Source organism: Cervus canadensis, chromosome 2, assembly GCF_019320065.1.
Source record: "Cervus canadensis isolate Bull #8, Minnesota chromosome 2, ASM1932006v1, whole genome shotgun sequence".
Taxonomy (NCBI): Eukaryota; Metazoa; Chordata; class Mammalia; order Artiodactyla; family Cervidae; genus Cervus; species Cervus canadensis.
Window position 1 is genome coordinate 26535357 of NC_057387.1, and position 25247 is coordinate 26560603.

A 25247-nucleotide genomic window follows, 5' to 3' on the forward strand; every position below is an offset into this window, starting at 1 on the left:
CCTCATTTCATGTGCGCATGTTCCCCTGTCTCCCTCCTGCCTCCTCCCCCCACACCAGCCTGGCAAACTGTATCAACGAATCCCTCAACGGGGCCCTATCTAACTTTTTTATTCATCGCATGATTTATTTTTAGCCTGAAACAACTGCATCCTAAAAATGGAGTTCCAGATGAGACACGGGCTGGGCATAGCTATGCAAGCTATCTGGGGCTGGGCGGCCCAGCCTGGCTCCGGTTCCATGCACGCATGGGTGTGAGCCTCTGCTTGCTTTGTCTGAGCCCACGGCTATAGTCAGCAGCCTGCAGAGGTGAAGACGGGGTTCTCAGGCCCAGGGAGGGCCACGGAGCGAGACCAGATCAGCCTCTCTGCTCTGCATGACTCCCACCAAGTCCTCTGAGGCTCCATTCACTTGCCTACCATCAGCGTTTCTGGGAAAGAAAAATTTTGCCCAGATGAAGAGAGCCCACCTGTTTGTGGTGGGGGTCTACCTGCTCTCCTCCTGCAGGGCGGAGGAGGGACTGAACTTCCCCACCTATGATGGCAAGGACCGCGTGGTCAGTCTCACCGAGAAGAACTTCAAGCAGGTTTTGAAGAAATATGACTTGCTCTGTCTCTACTACCACGAGCCCCTATCTTCAGATAAAGTCGTGCAGAAACAGTTCCAGCTGAAAGAAATCGTGCTGGAGGTGAGTGGGAGGGGGCCCTCGGACCACGTTGTCCAAGGAGGAGGGAACTGGCCTGTGATCGGGATGTGGGGACCCCAGAGTGCTGAGAATATATCCTGAAGTCTTGCCCCATTTCAATCTCTTACAAAACTGGAAATCTTGCAAAGGTGGGATGTGTGAAAAGCAGAGGTGTGTCCAGACTCTTCAGACAGGACAAGTGAGCGGGCTGCACACTGCATTGCTTGCCGTTGTTTAGTTGCTCAGTCCTATCCGGCTCCTTTGCGACCCCACGGACTGTAGCCTGCCAGCCTCCTCTGTCCATGGGATTGTCCAGGCAAGATTACTGGAGTGGGTTGCCATTCCCTTCTCCAGGGGATCTTCTTGACCTAGGGATCGAACCCACGTCTTCTGTATTGGCAGGAGGATTCTTTACACTGAGCCACCAGGGAAGTCTGCCCAATGCGTTATAGTCTGTAAAGATGCAAAGTCTATCAGCTGACGGCCCTCTTGATTTCTCAAGGGCAGTGGTTCCAGCCACTCTTTTCCTCAGAGAATGTTAGAGCTATTGTTAAAAGGCCTGAATGACATGAAATTCAGGGTTATGTGCAGTCTTCATTCGGTGTGCGAATTTCCTACTCTTTGTTCTTGTAAGTTTGCCCACGATCTTGGGGCAGCAGAAGTCATTTGACCTTGCCTCTGCTCTTGGGTCAGATGGGGAGCACCACTAAGCAATGCTCCTCTCTTGGGACTCGGTATCAGTCGACATCACACACTGGAGATGTGGGAAGATCTTGGCTGCGTGTTCATTACGGGAGCATTTCTTTTTCTCATAAAGTTCTTGGTGTGAGTTCAAGGAAGATGCTGTAGTCAATTCTTATTCTGTCTGCATTACGTGACCTCTGTGAAACTGGCGCTGGGGCTGGTTCTCTAATCCCATGTGAGTGACCCAGGAACTCCTCCCTTAGCTCCTCCTGGACAGTTTCAGATCAGTTACACTCAGGAGCACCTGGGAGTGCCAAGAATTCTAGTAAGTACCGAGATCCCTTATCAGTCCCCAGGCTCGGCTCAGCCCACGCACCTATTTGCCAAAAGGACTATTGGAGAACTATAGCAGTTTATTAACCAGCCCTATGTGAAAGCTCAGCTCAATCAGGTGCCTTTTTGTTCTTTCTTTTTCTTTCAGTTTTATTGAGACATAACTGACATACATTATAATCAAATACTTTGATGAACAGAATTATCATACAAAACCCATGTGGATTTTAGTTTTCAAAAAAAAAATTGACTATAAGAAAATCTAGGCTTCCCAGGCAGCTCAGTGGTAAAGAATCTGCCTGGCAATGCAGGAGACTCGGGTTTGATCCCTGGGTCAGGAAGATCCCCTGGAGAAGGAAATAGCAACCCACTCCAGTATTCTTGCCTGGGAAACCCCATGGGCAGAGGAATCTGGTGGGCTACAGTCCATGGGGTCACAGAGAGTAGGACATGACTGAGCGCATAATAAAATCCAGGAAAACCATCCCAAACACATCAAAATATCTTTGATAATTTAAAAAGTATTGCAGAATCCTGTGTCTCTCAATCATCATACACATATCTATTTTCAGAGGCTTTATATATGGCAGCATGGTCATTACAGAGAGCTCTGGTGGATGAAAAACTAAGCATTTTAAAAATATCACCATGCCCATTATCTTTTTCCTCAGGCTCTATTCTGGGGCCTGAACATGGAAGTTCAGTTCCCTCTGTGAGTTATAAGCAAGGAAAAAGCAGAGACAGTTATTAGGTCTTTGTACTATATATACAGGAAAACCGCAGGCTGGAAAAAGACCAGGACATACAGCACGGCTGCTGCTCAGCCCAAGAAATCCTCACTCACATTGCCATCTCCATCTCAAACTGCCCTACTCAATTATAGTGAGAATTCTATGGAAAGGTAACTGAAGGTCCCAGGACTCTACCATATATGCTCACGACTGTCAGGTTAGCCTAGAACTCAAAAACAGTGCCGGTGCAAGCAATGACCCCAATTTCTGATTCCCTGTCACACACACACACACACACACACACACACATTCTCCCTCAAAGACAAATTCTGTGTTCCCAAGCAAAATCCTGAGAAGGGACTTTGCCCTAGACTCACCATCCTTCCAGCCACCTTTGATCCAGAAATGCCCAGCAGAGACTGACAAGGTGGAAGTTAGCACAGGAGGTGGTTTGATGCCCACAGGCTCCTAAATCCTTAGGGAAAGAGATCACAGAACTTGGAGTCAGAGATCTGGATTTATATCCTGGCTTTGCTTCTACTGGACACACGACATGGAGCAGGTTATTTAACTTCTCTGCACCCCATTTTCTCATCTATAAATCTGGAAAAATAATAATTGTCGAACAGGCTTATGGGATGATTAATATTAAACAACATTTATTGAATGCTTACTGTGCGCAGGGATTGTTCTAAGCACTTTGTATGTGTAGCTGGTTTGAGCCTTATAGTATTTCTCTGATGTAGGTATAGTGGCCATCCCCACCTTCAGATGGGGAAACTGAGGCACAGAGAGGCTAAGTTGCCCAAGGCCATTCAACTAGTGTAGGTGAAGGCAGTTTTAGTCCCTATACCCTCTTCAGGATTGTTTCAAGAGTCTCCCTTAAATAGAGTGCTCAGCCTGTGGGCCTGGGCCTGATGATTCCAGCCATATCAGGGTTGAGAAGCACAGAGTCCCAGAGCAGGCACTGCTCGCACAAATATCCAAACCCTGGAGGAGGCTGGGCTGCCTCCATGAGCCTTGGGGAGGGAAGGGGGGCCTTTGCTGAGATACCAGTCAGGTGCAGGCTGTTCCTCAGAATCCAGGACAAGACTGGTTCCAGGAATCCCAGGAATGGTAAGAGAGGGTGGGTGTGAACCTCTAAATTTTCTTCCTGGTCAAAAAAGCCCACTTTTGTCTTCTTAATTCCCTGGACTCTAAACAAACACTAAGGAAAATATCCTGCCAGTTCCAGGGCTGTGTATGTGCAAAATAGGAGGGGAGGAGGCAGTTCCCAGGGTGTATCCACAAGGCAGTGAAATCTCAGCCCGGGGCAGACAGCACAGGAAGGGTGGGGTTCCTTTCTTCCAAACAGTTTAGGAAGGTGGTTTCCCATGCTTTCTATCATAGCTCACTGTGACTTGGTGTGTACAGAACATACCTACACAAATGAAACAACAGTTTCACAAGACAACGCATTATTATTTGGGGAGCAGTTGGATCAAAAATTCTTTTGTCTTCTTTCTTATTATTCTTCTCTATACTTCTGTTGTATTTCATTTAAAAAACATATTTATCTCAATCTATTAAATTGATCTCCCTCTCCAATGATGTTGCCACCCCCAAGTTGATAAACCTGGAGAATTTCTAAAGGTTAGAAGGGGAGAAATTAGAAGTTCATAACTCATCGCATAATGGCCATCCCTGACCTAAATGGGTAAAACACCCAAAAAAGAGGGGATATATGTAAACATATAGCTGGTTCTGGAGAAGGAAATGGCAACCCACTCCAGTATTCTTGCCTAGAGAATTCCGTGGACAGAGGAACCTGGTGGGCTGCAGTTCATGGGGTTGCTAAGAGTTGGACACGACTGAGCGACTTCACTTTCACTTTTCATTTTTATGCATTGGAGAAGGAAATGGCAACCCGCTCCAGTGTTCTTGCCTGGAGAATCCCAGGGACAGGGGGAGCCTGGTGGGCTGCCGTCTATGGGGTCGCACAGAGTCGGACACGACTGAAGCGACTTAGCAGCAGCAGCAGCAGCAGCAGCATAGCTGATTCACTTTGCTCTACGGAAGAAGCTAAGACAATATTGTAAAGCAACTATCCTTGTTGCTGTTACGTCGCTAAGTCAGGGTCTGACTCTTTTGTGACCCCATGGACTGTAGCCTGCCAGGCTCCTCTGTTCAACTATACTCTAATAAAAATTAATTTTAAGAAAGGGCCATCCATTCTGATAAAAACCCAAAGATAATATGGTCAGTGTTTGGTCTGTTCGTTTAAGGACTGACATTGAAATACCTAGAAATAGCCCCATCCACAGGGTGAGGAGGTCACTGCCTGACTCGGGGCCTCGAAATGCCCAGCAATTAGTCTTACATCTGCCACTTACTTTAGGTTGGGCCTGGGGGTGCATACTCTGGATGCAGGGAACATGAAACAGGCGGCTCACAGCCTCATGTGGAAATTACAAAGAAATACTAATGGAAAGCCACAGTGCAAGGGAGTCACTATAATAGTAGGGCAACATAAGCTCCTCTGGGAGTGCAGCGGAAAGAGGAAGCGCCCTGCTCTCTGGGAGACATGTGGAAGGCATGACAAAGAAGAATTGGTTTGTGAAAATAAATAGAATTTACTAGGCAAAAAAGCAAGGGTCGGGAAGGGAAATCCAGGAGCTAAGATTCTGACAGCTTCAAAATCTTTTCCAACTTGATAACTTTTCCCTAAAATTTGGCTACAAGGGCCTCGTTCCTTTAGGTAAAATTCTTATCCCTATTTAGTCAAGCCCTTCGGCAAGAGATAGTCTTTTAAGATATTGCCATTCACTTACACCTCCATCTGATCAAGGTTGAGTTCTATGTGAAAGCAGGGTTTGATAAGCGGAAGAGAAGAAAGGGAAGAATATGAGGCCATTAAAAGCTTAGGGAGATAGACGTCCTTGGTGGTCTAGCGGCTAAGACTCTACACTCCCAATACAGGTGGCCCAATTTTGATCCCTGGTGGGGGGAACTATATCCTACATATCTCAACTGAGAGTTTGCATACTACAACTAAGATCCATCACAGCCAAATTTTAAAAATAATGAATTTTTAAAAAAAGCTTAGTCATAAAAAGGGCAAGTAATATGGCACCGGGAGGCCACACTCAAACTCTGGTTTGCATTTGACTGGAATCTACCCCTGGAAGACCCCAGGGTTGGTACAGTGTACGTAGCTCTATATAGATGCTCTGTAAATGCTTGTTGAATGAATGTCTGATATGTTAGAGCTCAAAAGAACTTCCAGAACCATCTAGACTGTTCTGAACCCCTCATGTCATAGATGTGGCCTTGCAGTGATGTGATTTACAGAGTTGGCAATCCTGACTCTTGGTGGAGCACCTCATCCACAAAGTAACACACTCTCATGCAGGAGTGTGAGATGATGTGGACAAAGAAAATGCACCCTGAAACAAACATGGCTAGTGTTCTGATAGAGTTCTTTCCAGTACTTTTTTTTCTATGCATAAAAATACACTTTCAAATTAGATGTATACCATTTTTATAGTTTTTTCCTGCTTTTTTCATTTCAGTATATTGTGAGTGCCCTTATGTCACTAAATAGTTTTAAATTCTTGGCAAACATGATGTTAATGTCGGCATATGATTCTACTATATGATCATGCATATTTTTAAAATAATTTTTCTCTTTTTTCCTTTTAATTAAAAAAAATTATTGGAGTATAGCTGATTTGCAATGTTGTGTTAGTTTAAGGTGCCCTGTGCAAAGTGAATCATTTATACATAAATGTATATCCACTGTTTTTCAGATTCTTTTCCCATATAGGCCATTACAGGATTTCTCTATTTTGGGATACTGGCACAATTTTTAGGGTTTTGAAAATCTTTGCTTATTTATATTTTTATTGTTTTAATGGACATTCTTTGATTTCTAGCTGGATTGAATTCTTCGTGAAATTATTTGACACATTTTTCTCTTATTTTTCTATGCTTTTTCCCCATTTTTTCTATTGAGATATCAACTCAGATTATAAAGGGAGTTGCAATTTTGTATGCTATTTCCTTCCTTCAGCTTCAGCAAAGTCAGCAAATGTAGTCACGCCTCACTGGCCAAACCCTATTAGTACTGCAGGATTCAGAGACTCAAGAGGAGGACACGGGCAATGAATTTGATTCCTCCTTGCTGCTTTGCTGCTGGCTTCTACTTTTGCCTTGAAACAAGTGCTGCTCCTATCATGTTCTATAAATACTGCAGAGAAAGTCCTCCAACATCCGACATCACTGACCTCTCTCGGGTTGAAATGCTTGAGAGGTGGTGTGCTCTAAAACGGGCTTCCAAATCAGAGAGGCCTGGGTCCAATTCCTGAGGAAGAAGTCTGTCTGCATTCAGGTTCCTCACTTGTGATGTATCTGTGAGAGTCCTGTGGGAGCAATTAAACACACCAACCTGTGACCAATATACACATTTACTGGAACTTTCCTCAGGCAAGTGAGCGTTCCAGAACATGAAAATTCCTACTGTGAATCCATGAATAGAAATATTCATTCATCAGTATTCATTCATCCTTGTTGCTAAGGCAGGCTCTCAGTAACTGTAGCATGAGTGAGTGGATGAATCAGTCACTGAATGGATGGTGAACGAGGGATGCCTTCCACATGGTAAAGAGTAAAAATTCATTTATTTGTTTAGGGTGATGAACTGGCAGGTACTGGCAGGTACTGCCAGGCAACCTGGGGTCCTGAAGCAGAAATAGTTAAATCAGACTGGTAGTTGTCTGCTGGGTTGACCAGATGCCCCTGTCGTTTCTTGGGAGGCCTAGGGCTGCTTTATAGAATTCTTCCTGCAGGGTTTTCCACTCTTCCTGCTTGAGGAGGTCCCCACCATAAAGGGGCTACCATCCCCATACATGACCTGCCCAGGGGCTCTCTCCCAGGCCCTCCTGGATATCAAATGGCAGGATCACTACCTAAAAATTCTTGGAAATGTCCTGTCTGCCAGCAGTAAGGGTTACTGCTATGACTGATTTTCCACTGCTGCTCAACAGGCTGTGTGTGTGTGTGTGTGTGTGTGTGTGTGTGTGTTCACTTGCTTCAGTCCTGTCCAACTCTGCGATCCCATGGACTGTAGCCCGCCAAGCTCCTCTGTCTGTGGAATTCTCTAGGCAAGAATACTAGAGTGGGCTGCCATGCCCTCCTCCAGGGGATTTGCCTGACCCAGGGGTCAAAACCATGTCTCATGCATCTCCTACACGCAGACAGATTCTTTACCATTAAGCCACCCAGGAAACCCCTGGTGAACAGGCTATTTCCCAGTAATTTTCTTTTTATCTTTTTAAACAAACTTTTTACTGGAGTTCAGTTGTTTTACAAGGTTGTGTTATTTTCTGGTGTACAGCAAAGTGAATCAGCTACACATATTCACATACCCCTCTTTCTTAAGGATTTCCTTCCCACTTAGGTCACTACAGAGCACCGAGTGGAGTTCCTTGTGCCATACGGCAGGTTCTCATTAGCTATATATTTTATACATGGCGTGTGTGTGTGTATATATACATATACATGTCAATCCCAATATCCCAATTCATCTCATCACTGTTTCCCCTGCTTGGTGTCCACACATTTGTTCTCTACCTCTGTCTTTATTTCTGCTTTGCAATTAGGTTTATCTATATCATTTTTCTAGATTCCACACGTAGGTGTTAATAAACAATATTTGTTTTTCTCTTTCTGACATTCTTCACTGTGTAAGACTGGCTGTAGGTCCACCCACGTCTCTACAAGTGGCACATTTTGTTCCTTGGTATGGCTGAGTAATATTCTATTGTTTATATACACCATTATCTTCTGTATCCATTCCTCTGTTGATGGACATTAGGTTGCTTCCATGTCTTGGCTATTGTAAACAGTGCTGTAATAAACACTGGAGTGCATGTGTCTCTTGGAATTATGGTTTTCTCCAAGTATATGCCCAGGACTGGGATTGCTGGGTCATATGGTAGTTCTATTTTGAAGGAACCTTCATACTGTTCCCCATAGTGGCTATATCAATTTACATTCCCAGCAACAGTGTGAGAGGGTTCCCTTTGCTCCACACCCACTGTAGCATTTATAGTTTGTAGATTTTTTTGATGATGGCCATTCTGACCAATGGGAGGTGATAACCTCATTGTAGCTTTGATTCGCATTTCTCTAATAATTAGTAATGTTGAGAATCTTTTTCTGTGCCTCTTGGCCAGTTGTGTCTGTCTTCTTTAGAGAAATGTCTATTTAGGTCTTCTGCCCATTTTTTGATTAGGTTGTCTTTTTTTTTTTTTTTTAATTGAGCTGCATGACCTGTTTGTATATTCTGGAGATTAATCTCTTCCCAGTTGCAGATAATTTGTATTTTGTATTTTTTTAATATAGTTTTATTTATTTATTTATTTTTGGCTGTGCTGGGTCTTCGTTGCTTCCAGGGCTATCCTTCGTTGAGGTGTGCGGGCTTCTCATTGTGGTGGCTGCTCTTGTTGCAGAGCACAAGCTCAAGGCAAGCAGGCTTCAGCAGTTGTTGTGTGTGGGCTCAGTCGTTGTGGCTGGCAGGCTCTAGAGCACAAGCTCAGTAGCTGAAGCACACAGGCTTAGCTGTTCTGTGGCATGTGGGATCTTCCCAGGCCAGGGATTGAACACATGCCTCCTGCATTGGCAGGCGGATTCTTTACCACAGAGCCATCAGGTTGCTGCTGCTAAGTCGCTTCAGTCGTGTCCGACTCTGTGCGACCCCATAGACGACAGCCCACCAGGCTCCGCTGTCCCTGGGATTCTCCAGGCAAGGACACTGGAGTGGGTTGCCATTGCCTTCTCCGGAGCCATCAGGGAAGCTCTGCAAATTATTTTTAGAGGTGGTTCTAGCACAGATCATCTATTAGGCCCTATGGGAAGGAGAAGACTGGCTCCATAATCTGTGGCAGAACTAAGTGAATCCTGTGCAATGCAGGCCTCTGGGTTCTGCTAAGTGTCTTAATGCCATTGCTCTCAGATTGTCAAGGTCCTCAACAGACTGAGCTCTCGTTTCTATTCAGGTCTCAGTCTCCTAATCAGTCTGTGTATCAGTGAGAATATCTTTGGTGAGATGACTGCAGCCTCTTTAGATTCTGTCATGTGTCCAGTGTTGCTGACATGACTCTTGTGCACGACCATCCTCGTGTATCCAACTTCGGATGAGGTCGAAGTACTTAAGCAAAGCAGACAGCGACGTGTCAGGGTAACTGAACTTCTCTTCCATTTACTATTGGATCTGGGCAAGTCACGAACATGCATTGCATTTTACTCATCTGAAAAAATCGACTCTGTCCTTTCTACCTTAGTGAATTAAGAGAATTAAATGAATAAAAGTTCCCCGTAAAATTATAAGAAGCTGTACAAGTGTCAGGTGTTATTACTTTGTTATGTTGGTTACTACTAGGAAATTGATCTATGTAGAATGCTGAGTGCCTGAGATACAGCTGGTGCTTATCAAATGTTAATTCCCTTCACCTGTCACTTGAAATGCAGCCCATGTTCTTGGCCAGTTGTAGTAGTTCTCAACCTTGGCTGCACGTAGGACTCAACCTAAGGAGTTTTAAAAAATACCTATTTTGTTATTGTTTAGTCGGTCAATCGTGTCTGACTCTTTGCTACCCCATGGACTGCAGCATGCCAGGTTTCCCTGTCCTTCACCATCTCCCAGAGTTTGCTCAAACTCATGTCCAGTGAGTTGATGATGCCATCCAACCATCTCATCTTCTGTTGCCCCCTTCTCCTCCTGCCCTCAATCTTTCCCAGCATCAGGATCTTTTCCAGTGAGTCAGCTCTTCCCATCAGGTGGCCAAAGTACTGGAGCTTCAGATTCAGCATCAGTCCTTCCAGTGAAAATCCAGGGTTGATTTCCTTTAGGACTGACTGGTTTGATCTCCTTGCAGTCCAAGGGATTCTCAAGAGTCTTTTTTCCAGTACCACAGGTCGAAAGCATCAATTCTTTGGCTCTCAGCCTTCTTTATGGTCCAACTCTTGCATCTGTATATGACTAGTGGGAAAACCATAGCTTTGACTGTATGGACTTTTGCCAGCAAAGTAATATCTCTGCTTTGTTATACGCTGTCTAGGTTGTCATAGCTTTTCTTCCAAGGAGCAAGCATCTTTTAATTTCACGGCTGCAGTCACTGTCTGCAGTGATTTTGGAGCCCAAGAAAATAGTCTTTCACTGTTTTCATTTTTTCCCCATCTATTTACTATGAAGTGATGGGATCAGATGCTATGATCTTAGTTTTTTGAATGTTGAGTTTTAAGCTAGCTTTTTCACTTTCCTCTTTCAACTTCATCACAAGGCTCTTTAGTTCCTCTTTGCTTTTTGCCATTAGGGTGGTGTCATCTTTGTATTTGACGTTATTGAGATTTCTCCAGGAAATCTTGATTCCAGCTTGTGCTTCATCCAGCCTGGCATTTTGCATGATGTACTCTGCATATAATTTAAATAAGTAGGGTGACAATATACAGCCTTGACATATTCCTTCCCCAATTTTGAACCAGTCCGTTGTTCCATGACCAGTTCTAACTGTTGCTTTTTGAACAGCATACAGGTTTCTCAGGAGGAAGATCAGGTGGTCTGGTATTCCGATCTCTTTAGGAATTTTCCACAGTTTGTTGTGATCTGCACAGTCAAAGACTTTAGTGTAGTCTACGAAGCAGAAGTACATGTTTTTCTGGAATTCCCTTGCCTTTCCTATGATCCAACAGATGTTGGCAGTTTGATCTCTGGTTCCCTGCCTTTTCTAAATCCCGCTTGTACATCTGGAAGTTCTCCATTCACGTACTGTTGAAGCCTGGCTTGAAGGATATTGAGCATTATAGCATGTGAAATGAGTGAAATTATGCACTAGTCTGAACATTCTTTGGGATTGGAATGAAAACTGACCTTCTTCAGTCCTGTGGCCACTGCTGAGTTTTCCCAATTTGCTGGCATACTGAGTGCAGCTTGTTAACAGCATCATCTTTTAGGATTTAAATAGCTCAGCTGAAATCCTATTATCTCCACTAGTTTTGTTCATAGTAATGCTTCTGCGTCTTATTCCCCTGCTGCTACTGCTGCTAAGTCACTTCAGTCGTATCCGACTCTGTGTGACCCCATAGACGGAGCCCACCAGGCTCCCCTGTCCCTGGGATTCTCCAGGCAAGAACACTGGAGTGGGTTGCCATTTTCTTCTCCAACGCAAGAAAGTCAAAAGTGAAAGTGAAGTCGCTCAGTCGTGTCTGACTCTTAGCGACCCTATGGACTGCAGCCTACCAGGCTCCTCCATCCATGGGATTTTCCAGGCAAGAGTACTGGAATGGGGTGCCATTGCCTTCTCTGACTTATTCCCCTAGACACTAATTTAATTGGTCATGGGGGAAGGGTTGATATCCAGGTGCTGGCTTCTAAAAGCTCCCTGGGTGATTCTAGTGTGCAGCCAAGTTTGTGGACCACTTGAAGCCTGATGCTCAAAATTTGGTCGGCAGACCACACCAGCAGCAATGGTATCACCTGAATACTTGTTACATTTCAACAGGATCCTTTGGTGAGTCATAGGTATGTGAAAGTTTTCAAAGCACCATACTTGTCTGTTGGATTGGTGAAATTTTCCAGATGCCCAGAATCATAGCATTCCTCTGATTTGGAGAACTGCTGAGATACTAACTTGGTCTGGGGCTGCGGGGATTCAGGTCTGCTCTGGGACTCAGCCAGATCTCCCAGTCTTCTCCCATGGTCCCCTCACTCACACCATCAGTGATTAATACTTGGACCTCCTTAGAAGGAGAGAATCTGGGCTTGTGTGATGCTTCCCCCTCCTTGAGAGGTTTCCAGAAGAGTTACAGGGGTTTCTAAGGCCAGATCAGAAGGTGCCTTTCTAAGGAATCTTAGGTCAAGGTCCAGGATTTACCCTCAGAAAGAGAGGAAAAGCATTTATTTGGTTGGCATGTCACATTGCTCTTTTCTCCAAAAGAGATGACAAATTTGAGCACCCTGGAGATATATGAATATGGGACACTAAGATGTTAGCATATTTAACAGGAAAGTACAGGAAAGCTGCTCAGAGCAAACTGATGAGTGTTCTATAATGTAGAACTAAGTTCTGGGCTTCCTTGGTGGATCAGTGGTAAAGAATTTGCCTGACAACGCAGAAGAGTTGGGTTCGATCCCTGGGTTGGGAAGATCCCTGGAGGAGGAAATGGCAACCCACTCCAGTATTCTTGTCTGAAAAATCCCAGGCCACAGTCCATGGGGTCACAAAGAGTCAGACACAAGTGAGTGCACATGTACACACTCAAGTGTTGTGAACACCCCTATAGAAATATTCATTCTTTCATTTATTTGTCAAATACTCATGCACTGCTTACTTAGAAAGTGCAGATGACATGGTTCCTGATAACTCAGGGGTTGGTCTTTTGTTGATGATAAGAACTCACTTCCTTTAAGTCTATGTTTAAGTGTCATCTTATGAAAGAAGTTATCTTCATGACCACCTCTATTAAATCACACACTCCAAGCACCCCCTTATCCCTTCAACCTTACTTTATTCTTCTCCATAGCGCTTGGCAGACATAGTGCATATTGTTCAAGATGGTTATAGCATGTGGCATCCACAGAGGCAAATACTTTGCTCTCATCATTGCTGTACCCCAGCACCTAGACCAGTGTCTGACTCAGTGTGGCCTCTCAGCAGTAGTTAAATGAACAGAAGAGGAAGAAGGAGTAGGGAAATCACACTTATTACTACTACGAACTTACTGTAAAACATGTCCAATATGGGTGCTTTACAAACGTCATCCTGTTAAATTCTTACAACATATTCTCACATTATGTACAAAGAAATGATTCCTCAGAGTTGAGTAGAAATTGCCCAAAGTCACAAAGCTAGAAAATGGCACAGCATGAAACGGGATTTGAATTCACATCTATTTGTTTCCAAACATCGTGTTCCTTTCACGACACCAAGAAATAGCATAAAGGGGTTGCTTGTTTGTAAGCAGTGCCAACTTACAAAAAGACAAGCGTCTCTAATTTGAATTTGGGATTTTTCACTCACATTTGAGCAGTGTTTAATTTCATAGCTGGACTATGTGTTGAACTAAAGTGTGAGTAAAGGGACTAATGTTTAGCACCTACTTGGTATTTAATAAATGTTGGGTAGGTGGGTGGAAGGGTGGGTGGAGAGAAAATAAAAAGGCAAGGAATTACGGATATATTGCTCATATTAGAAATATATTTCTCTTTGATATCTTTTAAAAATTAGATCAATTTTTAAAAAGAGATTCAGTAGGAAGATGAAAAATTAAACTGAATCTCTCAGATTCAGGGAACTGTTTGTCATACTTGCTTAATCCTGCTGAAATATGGGTAAAACAGATTTTTTTTTAAAACCAAGGGACTCTCAGTCCAAAACACATACATGGCATGGACATAAACCTCAGGGCTCTCTAAGGCTGTCATTGCCTTCAAACCTATTTAGCACTGGCAAATGCCCCAGTGGTTGCATTTCTAAACCTCAAGAGAGGAAGGCAAAATGAAATTTCTGGAGGCAAGTGCATCCACAGATGGGTTGATGTGGGAACACTGGGCAGAGAATAGCAACACACACAGGATTCAGGTATTTCTTCCAACTGTTCACTGCCCAAAGATGGCATGCTCCAAACTTGCACCTGCTGCACTCCGAAAACTCAGATGAGGTCAGGTTTATTTTGGTTTGGCTTTGAGAATAAGTCCTCATGTAGAGCCAGAGCTCTCAGAAGATGGATGCCCAGGCTCACTCTTAAATTGCACTTCTCCTAAGAGATGTGTGTTTGCTGTGCACTTCTCAGCAATAAAACCAGAGCCTGGGGTGACATATGAGAAGACAAGAAATGCTCAAAGTGTGGACTGAGTTGATTACCGTTCAATTCTTTCTTCCATACAGAATTAACAGGGAGATAGAGATTTCACAAAATGGCAAATACACTGTTGATTCAGAAGGTTTTAGACCATTGGAACCTTCTTCTCTCACTCTTCCCACTCCCAACAGCCCTCAATAATATTCAAGCCCAAACAGGATAGCTAGTCATTGTATTCTTGAGGTAGACCTCCTCACAAAGTTATATATTTTTAAATGGAGACATGGGAGACCATGAAAGTTACTGCATTGAAAGTATTATAAGGACTACTCTAGTGTAAAGCAGTAAAATACAAACAAACAAAATCTGTTTCAGAATCACAACATTTTTCTTTAAAAGCAGCTGCCCTATTTTCTTGCAGTTTTAACTTCACTGCTTGGCGTGGAGTATTTTTGCATAATTATCAGCTCAGCCTTAGAATCTAAGATGATTTGTTCCAAAGGATCTGAAAAAGAATATGTGTGTGTGTGTGTGTGTGTGTGTGTGTGTGTGTGTGTATTATATGGGCCTTCCCCAGGGGCTCAGCAGGTAAAGATCCCGACTGCCAATGCAGGAGACATGAGATGTGGGTTTGATCCCTGATTGAGGAAGATCCCTTGGAGGAAGACATGGCAAGCCACTCCAGTATGCTTGTCTGGAGAATCCCATGGACAGAGGAGCCTGGTGGGCTACGGTCCATAGGGTCACAAAGAGTCAGACACGACTGAAGTGACTTAGCATGCATGTGTGTTATATATATATGTGTGTGTGTGTGTCTGTGTGTCTGTGTGTTATATATATTATACATCATATACCTGTATAACTGAATCACTTTGCTGCATACCTGAAACTAACACAACACTGTACATCAACTCTACTTCAATTTTAAAAAATAAAAATAAGATTTACTGCAAAAAAAAAAAAAAAGGTTTTATCAAAAAAGCCATTCCCCACAAAGTCTGCATCTGTACAACAATACTTCTGAGGTTCCCTCTTCTGTAGACTGGATGTGGTTTGATTCAGATAAGCCATTTCTCTTTGGACAGACACACAGGAACATGGCCAGCGCACCGTCTTGCAGAGTGATGGGCTGGGCAGGCCGCAGCCGCTCCTCGGTGCCCAGAGAGCCTGTTCCAGGAACGTCTGCCTGCTGCCCGGCGCCCCAAGCCAGGCAGGCCTCTCCTCACCATCTGCCGTGTGCTGGGCAGAAAGACGGGCCAGCAGATACTCCTTCACCCGCCTCTACCTTACACAGCCCTGGCTCAGCACCCCAAGACCTTGCTTAGCCTGGCCACACACACCTGACTTCCCTATGAAGGATCTGATAGCATTTCCCAAACCCGAAAGAAAAAGTGGATACAACCCATAAACAGCAGCCCACACTACGCCCTGGCAACATGAGATGCACACACTTAGGACAGAAGCCCTGTGGGTCTGAGTCTTTGCAGTGTCCAGACCACGGACTGAGTTCTTGAAGGCCGAGCCTCTCCCTTTGTAGAATAAAGACCACTATCCCCTCATCCCAGGGTTCCTCTGAAGAGAAAAGAGGGGTGTGTGTAAAGTGAACAGCCCATGCTGGTGCTCAGGAAAGAACTATTCTAGAATTTATTATGTGAAAGTACATTGAAAATGAACTCTCAGGTTAGCTGTCTGTGGTATTTGTTGTCATTAGTAGAGTTCATCAAAATAAACACTAGTCAGACATTTTGCAAAGTTTAGCCAAGCAGCAGCAGGCTTCTCTTCTGCTTTTTAATGTTCACTACTGGGGAGATGAGGCATAGAGGCCTGTCTGCCATCATTTTACATTTAGAAGGTCTCTCCATTGACTGCAGCCTCCCGCCTTCCCTCCGCTTTTATTTCTCCCTTTTTTCATTAGGAACCTATGGAAGGTATAGTTAGAAAAGGGACACTGTCTCCCTGGCTGCAGGAACATGATGGATACTTGGTGGGACTCGTCCAAGGGAGGGGGCTACCAGAGAGTGTGGGCATTTGAGCTCCCAGACTGCTTTTTCACAGGCTCTTGGGAATAGAACTCTGCTGAGAAAAATTGGAAAAGTGCATGGCCTGGCCCCTAGGTCAGTCAAATTCATTTTTTAATAAAAAAATCCCACTGCAATAATATTTTTAGTATGAAAAAAACAGAAACCTGGCTCAGGAATAGCCTCCCTTAATCAGTCGTTTTGGACGTCACAAATGCTACCCAGGGAGATTGTACTTGTGTGTTAGAGACTGCAGTAGAACAGTGGTTCTCAGTATGTGAACTTGGGACCCGCAGCATGGGTGTCTCCTGGACCCTGTCAGACGTGCAAATTCATGGGGCCCCTCCCAGGCCTCCTGAGTGGGGAATTCCAGGGTGGACACAGCAAGCTGTGTTCTTACAAGCCTTCCCCCGGGTAATACTGATACAGGCTCAGGTTCTAGAACTACTAGCTTAGTGTAATGGGGTTGCCCTGCAGTGAGTTTCTAGGGAACAAACATTCATGAGCACTTAAATACATAGTACTCCTGCAAGAATTAGATCTCATCCTTTCAGATTAGAAAATTGAGATCAGAGAAGTTGTGACCAGCCCAGAGTCTCACAGCTGATAAGCGGCAGAGCCAGGATTGGGGCCCAGGTCCCTCTGAGGCCCACGTGAAGGGAGCAGAATGTAGTCGATGCAAGCTTGGGCCCCGGAGCCAGAGTGTCATGGCTGGAATCCCAGATCACTTGAGCGCTGTGTGGCTCTGGGCAAGTTGGTTAGCCTTTCTGTGCCTCTGTTTCCTCATCTTGAACTTATGTTTCATGTGAGTTTTGTGAAGATTCAATGAGATCACTCATATGAGGTGTTGGAGCAGTATCTGGTGTACAGTGAACACTTGATAGATGTTATTTTTATTGTTGTTAAATACTGCTTCTCAATGTGGTGGAGTGGAATGAACACACAGCAGTGACCTTTGGGTCTTTTCCTTGGCTCTGACAAAGGTGATAGTTCAAAAGTGCCAATAAAAATAATCAACACCACCACCCCACCCCGCCACTTTCCCTCAAGGCTCTTTTAGAAGCCACCAGGTCCAGCCCCAAAAGGCCCCAGTGTTCACCTCATAAAATAGTGGTCCTCCTCCCTCGCTGCCTCCTGCATGGACACATCACATGCCAAGCCCCCAGCTATACATAGCCCAGGCCTCATCCGAGGGCGGTGGAAAGTGACAGGAGATTACTAGAGATAAACGTCAGCTCTCCAGTTTCAGGGGAGGACGCACAGTAGTGGAGTTGCTTGACATGTGGCCAGATGGTATCAGGGGTGGTGGGTGAGAAGAGCCACTTGGCTCTTGGCTTACATGGAGAGAGCAGGGTTGCCGCCAGGGTACTTTTAATGGCTGGCCTGAGGGACACTCACTTGGAGCGAAGATCTGTGACATTTTCCCCCATACTTCTCAGACCTTGATTTTTTTTCAGATTCTTGACCATGCAGAAAGTGAGCCCCTTCAGCTCCCTTCTGTAGGTAAGCAGCCCCTTGTCTCTGCTACCCCACCTTCTTCTGACAATGAAGCAAATTAGTCTTTCTCCTCCAGCAGAAATTGTCCAGGAGGACAATTCTTGAGAAACGGAACTTTGTTCCTGTTGGTCCCTGGATCAGGGCTGAGATGTCCTACAAAGGGACTGGACTCGGAGGGACACACATAGACAGACAGGCCACCTCACATGCCTGTCGTCTGAGGCCAAAGGGATCGTGTCCCTTTGCTCAAGCAAACTTCTTGAGCAAGTGATCTACACCTGCTCTACTGCGACCCTGCCACCCACTCATCAGCCTCGCTCTCAGCGCTTTGGCTTCTGGCCCAGCTCCTCTCTAAAGGTCACCCGTGACTTACCATCCTGAAAAGAGAGACCTCAATGGTGGGCCCATCTCCGGGACTCTCTGTAACACTTGATCTGACCACCTGCTTGTTCTCGAGCTTCTTATGACTGTGGAGTCCTGGCACTGCATTCCTTGTCCTCCTGCTTCTCCCACACACCTCTCTGCCTCCAAGCAGCCTCCTTTTCTCACCTCCTTCAAGGCAGCCAGTCCTTGACCCGGTGGTTTTCTCATATACTCTCCTTATACCTTCACCTCTCACTTGCAGAGGTCCTTTGAAACCTCTCCCCCACACTCCAGGTTGGCACCTCCAACTACGCCTGGATTTCCACGGCCATGAACTCATTGCACCTAAAGCCAAGCTGAGAAGCTCGTTCGTGATTCTGGTGTGCCCTCCTGACATCTCTGTCCTCCACTCTGTTCCCTGGCTGGAGACCTTGGAATCGTCTGGCCTCCTCCTCCCCTTGGTTCCCCCCACCTTCCCCAATTCTCCAAAACCATAAAATGGTTACCAGTCTGACTGATTCTCAGCCTCTAACTTCATTTCACAGGCTGGTTCATCTGCTGCCTTCGCTGGAGAACTGACATCTCCCACTGAGACTTTAGCAGCAGCCTCCCGACTGGTCGCCTTCCCTTCCACTTTCCTATCTGTCTGGTCTATGCCTTCAGATCAACCCTCCCCAAACTCAAATTAACCATACTGTTCTTCTACTCAAGCGTCTTCCACATCAGAACTGCCGGTCCTAATGTTCAAAGTCCTTCACGCTCTTTCTCTAACATGCCTTGAGCACGCTACTGCTTCCAGCTCCCCTGAGAAGTCCTCTATCTGAGAACAGAGGCCTCTTCCCTTTCACTCACCCTGTGCATTTGCCCCTCCAAACCTTCAAAAACACTTGTGCCATGTTTTTCTTCCTCAGATGTCCATGCAGCTCTCCTCTGCCTATTCAGACACACCTCCCCTCTCAAGGTCTAGCTAGCCTCCCTTCCTTCTTCCATTTATTTATTTAACAAACTAATGTTTTTGTTTTGTTTTTAACTCTCCTCTCCTCAGGTTCTATACTGGGTGCTGGAGATAGTACATAGAGAAAAACAGGCAGGGACATGGAGCTCACAGGCTCACACACAGATGGTTGACAGACAAATGATCATACAGTAAACGTGTACTTATTGATACAAACTGAGAAAGGAGTGTGAATGCAAAGCCTGATGGACAAGGGTAGAAAGAGCACCCAGTTCAGACCCAGCTCAGAAAGAGCACCAGGGAGTCAGGAAATGCCCTTTGAGCTACTGACATTAATGTGTAGACTTCAAGGAGAAATAGGAGTTGAGGGAAGGATCTTCTAGAAAGAGGAAAGAGCACACACAGTAGAGGAGCATGTTGAGTGTCTTTGTGTAAATAGATCAAGGCATCCCCACAGGCAGCTGCAGTCCATGCCTGACCCTGGGACTTGGGAGCATAGCTGAACGAGGTATCCCGGGCAAAGACTTCTTGATCCGGGAAAGAATCTGCAGTTTTGAGGAACCGAAAATGATGTGTTAGTAAGAGGCAGAATGGCCCCAAATGAGGCTGGAGAGGCAGCTGGGCCAAACTGTGTAGGGCCTTCGTGGTCATGTTAGGGATTTTTGGAGATTAAATCCATATTCCTCTGCATCACTTTCAAATCTCTGTATGATTGACCTCCCTGCCCATGAACTCTCTTGCTCTGGCTCCATAGCCCTTATTTTCTGTCTTAGTTCTTCAACATCTGTCAGCTAATTTTTTTTTGTTTTAATTTTTATTTTTAACACTTATGAAAGTACAATAACATATTTATAGGAGACTTGGAAAATACAGAACAAGGTTACATATAGCTCCGCTATATATTACAATTATTCCTATCAGCTAGTTTTTCATTAGCTTCCTCCCTAATAACATCACAAACTCCTTGACTTGAATGTGTCTTACACTTTTGTTTCGCATGGAACCTTGATCATAGTAGGTCCTCAATTAATAATTATTGTCTTCTTGCCATCACCATACATTAGGCTTTGGTATTTCTTAATTGGCACACGTTTCAGCTGACCCTTTCAAGCTGTCATCATAGTAAGAAGAAAATATAACATTTATTAAGCACTTCAGTAGAGTTCAGTCGCTCAGTCGTGTCCGACTCTCTGCAACCCCATGAATCGCAGCACGCCAGGCCTCCCTGTCCATCACCAACTCCCGGAGTCTACCCAAACCCGTGTCCATCGAGTTGGTGATGCCATCCAGCCATCTCATCCTCTGTCATCCCCTTCTCCTCCTGCCCACAATCCCTCCCAGCATCAGGGTCTTTTCCAATGAGTCAACTCTTCGCATCAGGTGGCCAAAGTATTGGAGTTTCAGCTTCAGCATCAGTCCTTCCAATGAACACCCAAGACTGATCTCCTTTAGGATGGACTGGTTGGATCTCCTTGCAGTCCAAGGGACTCTCAAGAGTCTTCTCCAACACCATAGTTCAAAAGCATCAATTTTTCAGCACTCAGCTTTCCTCACAGTCCAACTCTCACATCCATACATGACCACTGGAAAAACCATAGTCTTGACTAGATGGACTTTTGTTGGCAAAGTAATGTCTCTGCTTTTTAATATGCTATCTAGGTTGGTCATAACTTTCCTTCCAAGGAGTAAGTGTCTTTTAATTTCATGACTGCAATTACCATCTGCAGTGATTTTGGAGCCCCCCAAAAATAAAGTCTGACACTGTTTCCACTGTTTTCCCATCTATTTCCCATGAAGTGATCAGACCAGATGCCATGATCTTCGTTTTCTGAATGTTGAGTTTTAAGTCAACTTTTTCACTCTCCTCTTTCACTTTCATCAAGAGGCTTTTTAGTTCCTCTTCACTTTCTGCCATAAGGGTGGTGTCATCTGCATATGTGAGGTTATTGATATTTCTCCCGGCAATCTTGATTCCAGCTTGTGCTTCTTCCAGCCAGCATTTCTCATGATGTACTCTGCATATAAGTTAAATAAGCGTGGTGACAACATACAGCCTTGACATTCTCCTTTTCCTATTTGGAACCAGTCTGTTGTTCCATGTCCAGTTCTAACCATTGCTTCTTGACCTGCATATAGGTTTCTCAAGAGGCAGGTCAGGTGGTCTGGTATTCCCATCTCTTTCAGAATTTTCCACAGTTTATTGCAATCCACACAGTTGAAGCCTTTGGCATAGTCAATAAAGCAGAAATAGATGTATTTCTGGAGCTCTCTTGCTTTTTCGATGATCCAGCAGATGTTGGCAATTTGATCTCTGGTTCCTCTGCCTTTTCTAAAACCAGCTTGAACATCTGGAAGTTCACGGTTCACATATTGCTGAAGCCTGGCTTGGAGAATTTTGAGCATCACTTGCTAGCGTGTGAGATGAGTGCAATTGTGCGGTAGTTTAAGCATTCTTTGGAATTGCCTTTCTTTGGGATTGGAATGAAAACTGACCTTTTCCAGTCTTGTGACCACTGCTGAGTTTTCCAAATTTGCTGGCATATTGAGTGCAGCACTTTAATAGCATCATCTTTCAGGATTTGGAATAGCTCAACTGGAATTCCATCACCTCCACTAGCTTTGTTTGTAGTGATGCTTTCTAAGGCCCACTTGACTTCACATTCCAGGATGTCTGACTCTAGGTGAGTGATCACACCATCGTGATTATCTGGATTGTGAAGATCTTTTTTGTACAGTTCTTCTGTGTATTCTTGCCACCTCTTCTTAATATATTTGGCTTCTGTTAGGTCCATACCATTTCTGTCCTTTATCAAACCCATCTTTGCATGAAATGTTCCCTTGGTATCTCTAATTTTCTTGAAGAGATCTCTGCTCTTTCCCATTCTGTTATTTTCCTCTATTTCTTTGCACTGATCGCTGAGGAAGGCTTTCTTATCTCTCCTTGCTATTCTTTGGAATTCTGCATTCAAATGGAAATATCTTTCCTTTTCTGCTTTGCTTTTCATTTCTCTTCTTTTCACAGCTATTTGTAAGGCCTCTTCAGACAACCATTTTGCCTTTTTGCATTACTTTACCACGGGGATGGTCTTGATCCCTGTCTCCTGTACAATGTCACTAACCTCCGTCCAAAGTTCATCAGGCACTCTATCAGATCTAGTCCCTTAAATCTATTTCTTACTTCCACTGTACAGTCATAAGGGATTTGATTTAGGTCATACCTGAATGGTCTAGTGGTTTTCCCTACTTTCTTCAATTTAAGTCTGAATTTGGCAATAAGGAGTTCATGATCTGAGCCATAGTCAGCTCCTGGTCTTGTTTTTGCTGACTGTATAGCGCTTCTCCTTCTTTGGCTGCAAAGAATATAATCAATCTGATTTCAGCGTTGACCATCTGGTGATGTCCATGTGTAGTGTCTTCTCTTGTGTTGTTGGAAGAGGGTGTTTGCTATGACCAGTGCATTCTCTTGGCAAAACTCTATTAGCCTTTGCCCTGCTGCATTCCGTATTCCAAGGCCAAATTTGCCTGTTACTCCAGGTGTTTCTTGACTTCCTACTTTTGCATTCCAGTCCCCTATAATGAAAAGGACATCTTTTTTGGGTGTTAGTTCTAAAAGGTCTTGTAGGTCTTCATAGAACCATTCAACTTCAGCTTCTTCAGCATTACTGGTTGAGGCATAGACTTGGATTACCGTGATATTGAATGGCTTGCCTTGGAAACGAACAGAGATCATTCTGTCATTTTTGATTTGCATCCAAGTACTGCATTTCAGACTCTTTTGTTGACCATGATGGCTGCTCCATTTCTTCTAAGGGATTCCTGCCCACAGTAGTAGATATAATGGTCACCTGAGTTAAATTCACCCATTCCAGTCCATTTAAGTTCGCTGATTCCTAAAATGTCAACATTCGCTCTTGGCATCTCCTGTTTGTCCACTTCCAATTTGCCTTGATTCATGGACCTAACATTCCAGGTTCCTATGCAATATTGCTCTTTATAGCATCAGACCTTGCTTCTATCACCAGTCACATCCACAGTTGGGTATTGTTTTTGCTTTGGTGCCATCCCTTTATACTTTCTGGAGTTATTTCTCCATTGATCTCCAGTAGCATATTGGGCACCTACCGACCTGGGAAGTTCTTCTTTCAATATCCTATCATTTTGCCTTTTCATACTGTTCATGGGGTTCTCAAGGCAAGAATACTGAAATGGTTTGCCATTCCCTTCTCCAGTGGACCACATTCTGTCAGACCTCTCCACCATGACCCGACCATCTTGGGTGGCCCCACACGGCATGGCTTAGTTTCATTGAGTTAGACAGGACTGTGGTCTTGTGATCAGATTGGCTAGTTTTCTGTGATTATGGTTTTAGTGTGTCTGCCCTTTGATGCCCTCTCGTAACACCTACTGTCTTACTTGGGTTCTCTTGCCTTGGACATAGGGTATCTCTTCACAGCTGCTCCAGCAAGGCGCAGCTGCTGCTCCTTACCTTGGACGAGGGGTGTCTATCTCCTCAGGGCCGCCCCTCCTGACCTTGAACGTGGAGTAGCTCCTCTCGGCCCTCCTGCGCCCACGCAGCAGCCACTCCTTGGAGGTTGGGCTGCTCCTCTCGGCCACCGCCCCTGACCTGGGACGTGGATTAAGCACTTACTGATGCCAAAAACTGTGTCAAGACATTTACATGCATCATCTCATTTACTCTTCTTCAGAACAGCCTTATGAAACACATATTGGTACTCCCTATACTTTACAGCAAAATCATAGCAAGGACCAAGTCAGGAGTCCAGGTCTCTGATGCCAAGCTGTATACTCTTAACCACTAGGATATATTATCTCTGGGTCATTATTCATTTAAAGATGAGATCTACTTCAACCACATCATTACAGAGGTAACAATAGTATAATAAATACCTATATGATGCAAAATTTAAAAAAGACATACTATAAATATCCACAATTTTCCTGCAGACATGCATATTATTTAATATGATTTTTTTATATAAAGTTGTTTCTGTACTCAAAAGAATCAGCAATGGTCAAACAAATCAATGTTTCTAGAACTGCACCCATGCCCAGCGGCTACACATACCAACTGATAAGAGACAACTTCATCCTCTAGGATGGACAGGTGGCAAGACCATTTGAGAAGTAACCAACCAACCAATCAACAAAACAGACAGAGCCAGAAGTCAACACAAGACAACTGGAGTCTAATCTGCAAACAGCATTCTGTTTTTTTGGAAATTTGGGAGACACATTGACTCTATCTTTTCTCCTCCTGGTGGTTGTAAATTTAATCACTGTGAAGTGAAGTGAAGTGAAAGTGGAAGTCACTCAGTCGTGTCCAACTCTTTGTGACCCCATGGACTATACAGTCCATGGAATTCTCCAGGCCAGAATATTGGAGTGGGTAGCCTTTCCCTTCTCCAGGGGATCTTCTCAAGCCAGGGATCAAACCCAGGTCTCCCACATTGCAGGCAGATTCTTTACCAGCTGAGCTATGAGGGAAGCATCCCTGTAATTGGTGACAATTTCCTCTTCTCCTTTTGGCTCAAAAATCTCTTAAACTTATGAAGTACCTGGGCCAGTCCATTCATCCAAAGTATGCTGAGTGTCTCTAGGGAGCTATATGAGATACAAAAGAAGCACAGAATCAGCGTTTTCTTCCTTAGGGAGGAAAGATGCACAATTTAGAACTCTAAGAGAAGACTCTTGAGAGTCCCTTGGACTGCAAGGAGATCCAACCAGTCCATCCTAAAGGAGATCAGTCCTGGGTGTTCATTGGAAGGACTGATGCTGAAGCTGAAACTCCAATACTTTGGCCATCTCATGCGAAGAGTTGACTCATTGGAAAAGACCCTGATGCTGGGAGGGATTGGGGGCAGGAGGAGAAGGGGACGACAGAGGATGAGATGGCTGGATGGCATCACCGACTTGATGGGCGTGAGTTTGAGTAAACTCCGGGAGCTGGTGATGGACAGGGAGGCCTGGCGTGCTGCGATTCATGGGGTTGCAGAGAGTCGGACACGACTGAGTGACTGAACTGAACTAAATTGAACTGAATGACTGCAAAATAAATGCCAGAGTGCTGTGTCCCTATAATGGGCTATTGGAATTCACAGAAAGGAGACTGAAGTCAAAGATGAGT

The 25247-nt window shown here is 44.5% G+C and overlaps 1 protein-coding gene and 1 long non-coding RNA gene across 3 annotated transcripts in view; one reads left to right on the forward strand and one right to left on the reverse strand.

Annotated features, from left to right (window-relative positions):
• The first annotated feature begins 374 nt into the window (after positions 1-374).
• Positions 375-25247, forward strand: part of CASQ2 (calsequestrin 2) — a 73569-nt gene continuing 48696 nt past the window's right edge. The window contains exon 1 of the mRNA XM_043459868.1: positions 375-686. Within this exon, the coding sequence (XP_043315803.1) occupies positions 375-686 (312 nt within the window). The remainder of the gene's footprint in view (positions 687-25247) is intronic.
• LOC122435801 overlaps positions 680-25247 on the reverse strand; it is a 46776-nt gene continuing 22208 nt past the window's right edge. For both annotated transcript variants that reach the window (XR_006267703.1, XR_006267704.1), the window contains 3 exons: positions 6697-6831; positions 2809-2906; positions 680-1671 (listed from right to left, as the gene is read on the reverse strand). This is a non-coding gene — a long non-coding RNA (uncharacterized LOC122435801). The remainder of the gene's footprint in view (positions 1672-2808; positions 2907-6696; positions 6832-25247) is intronic.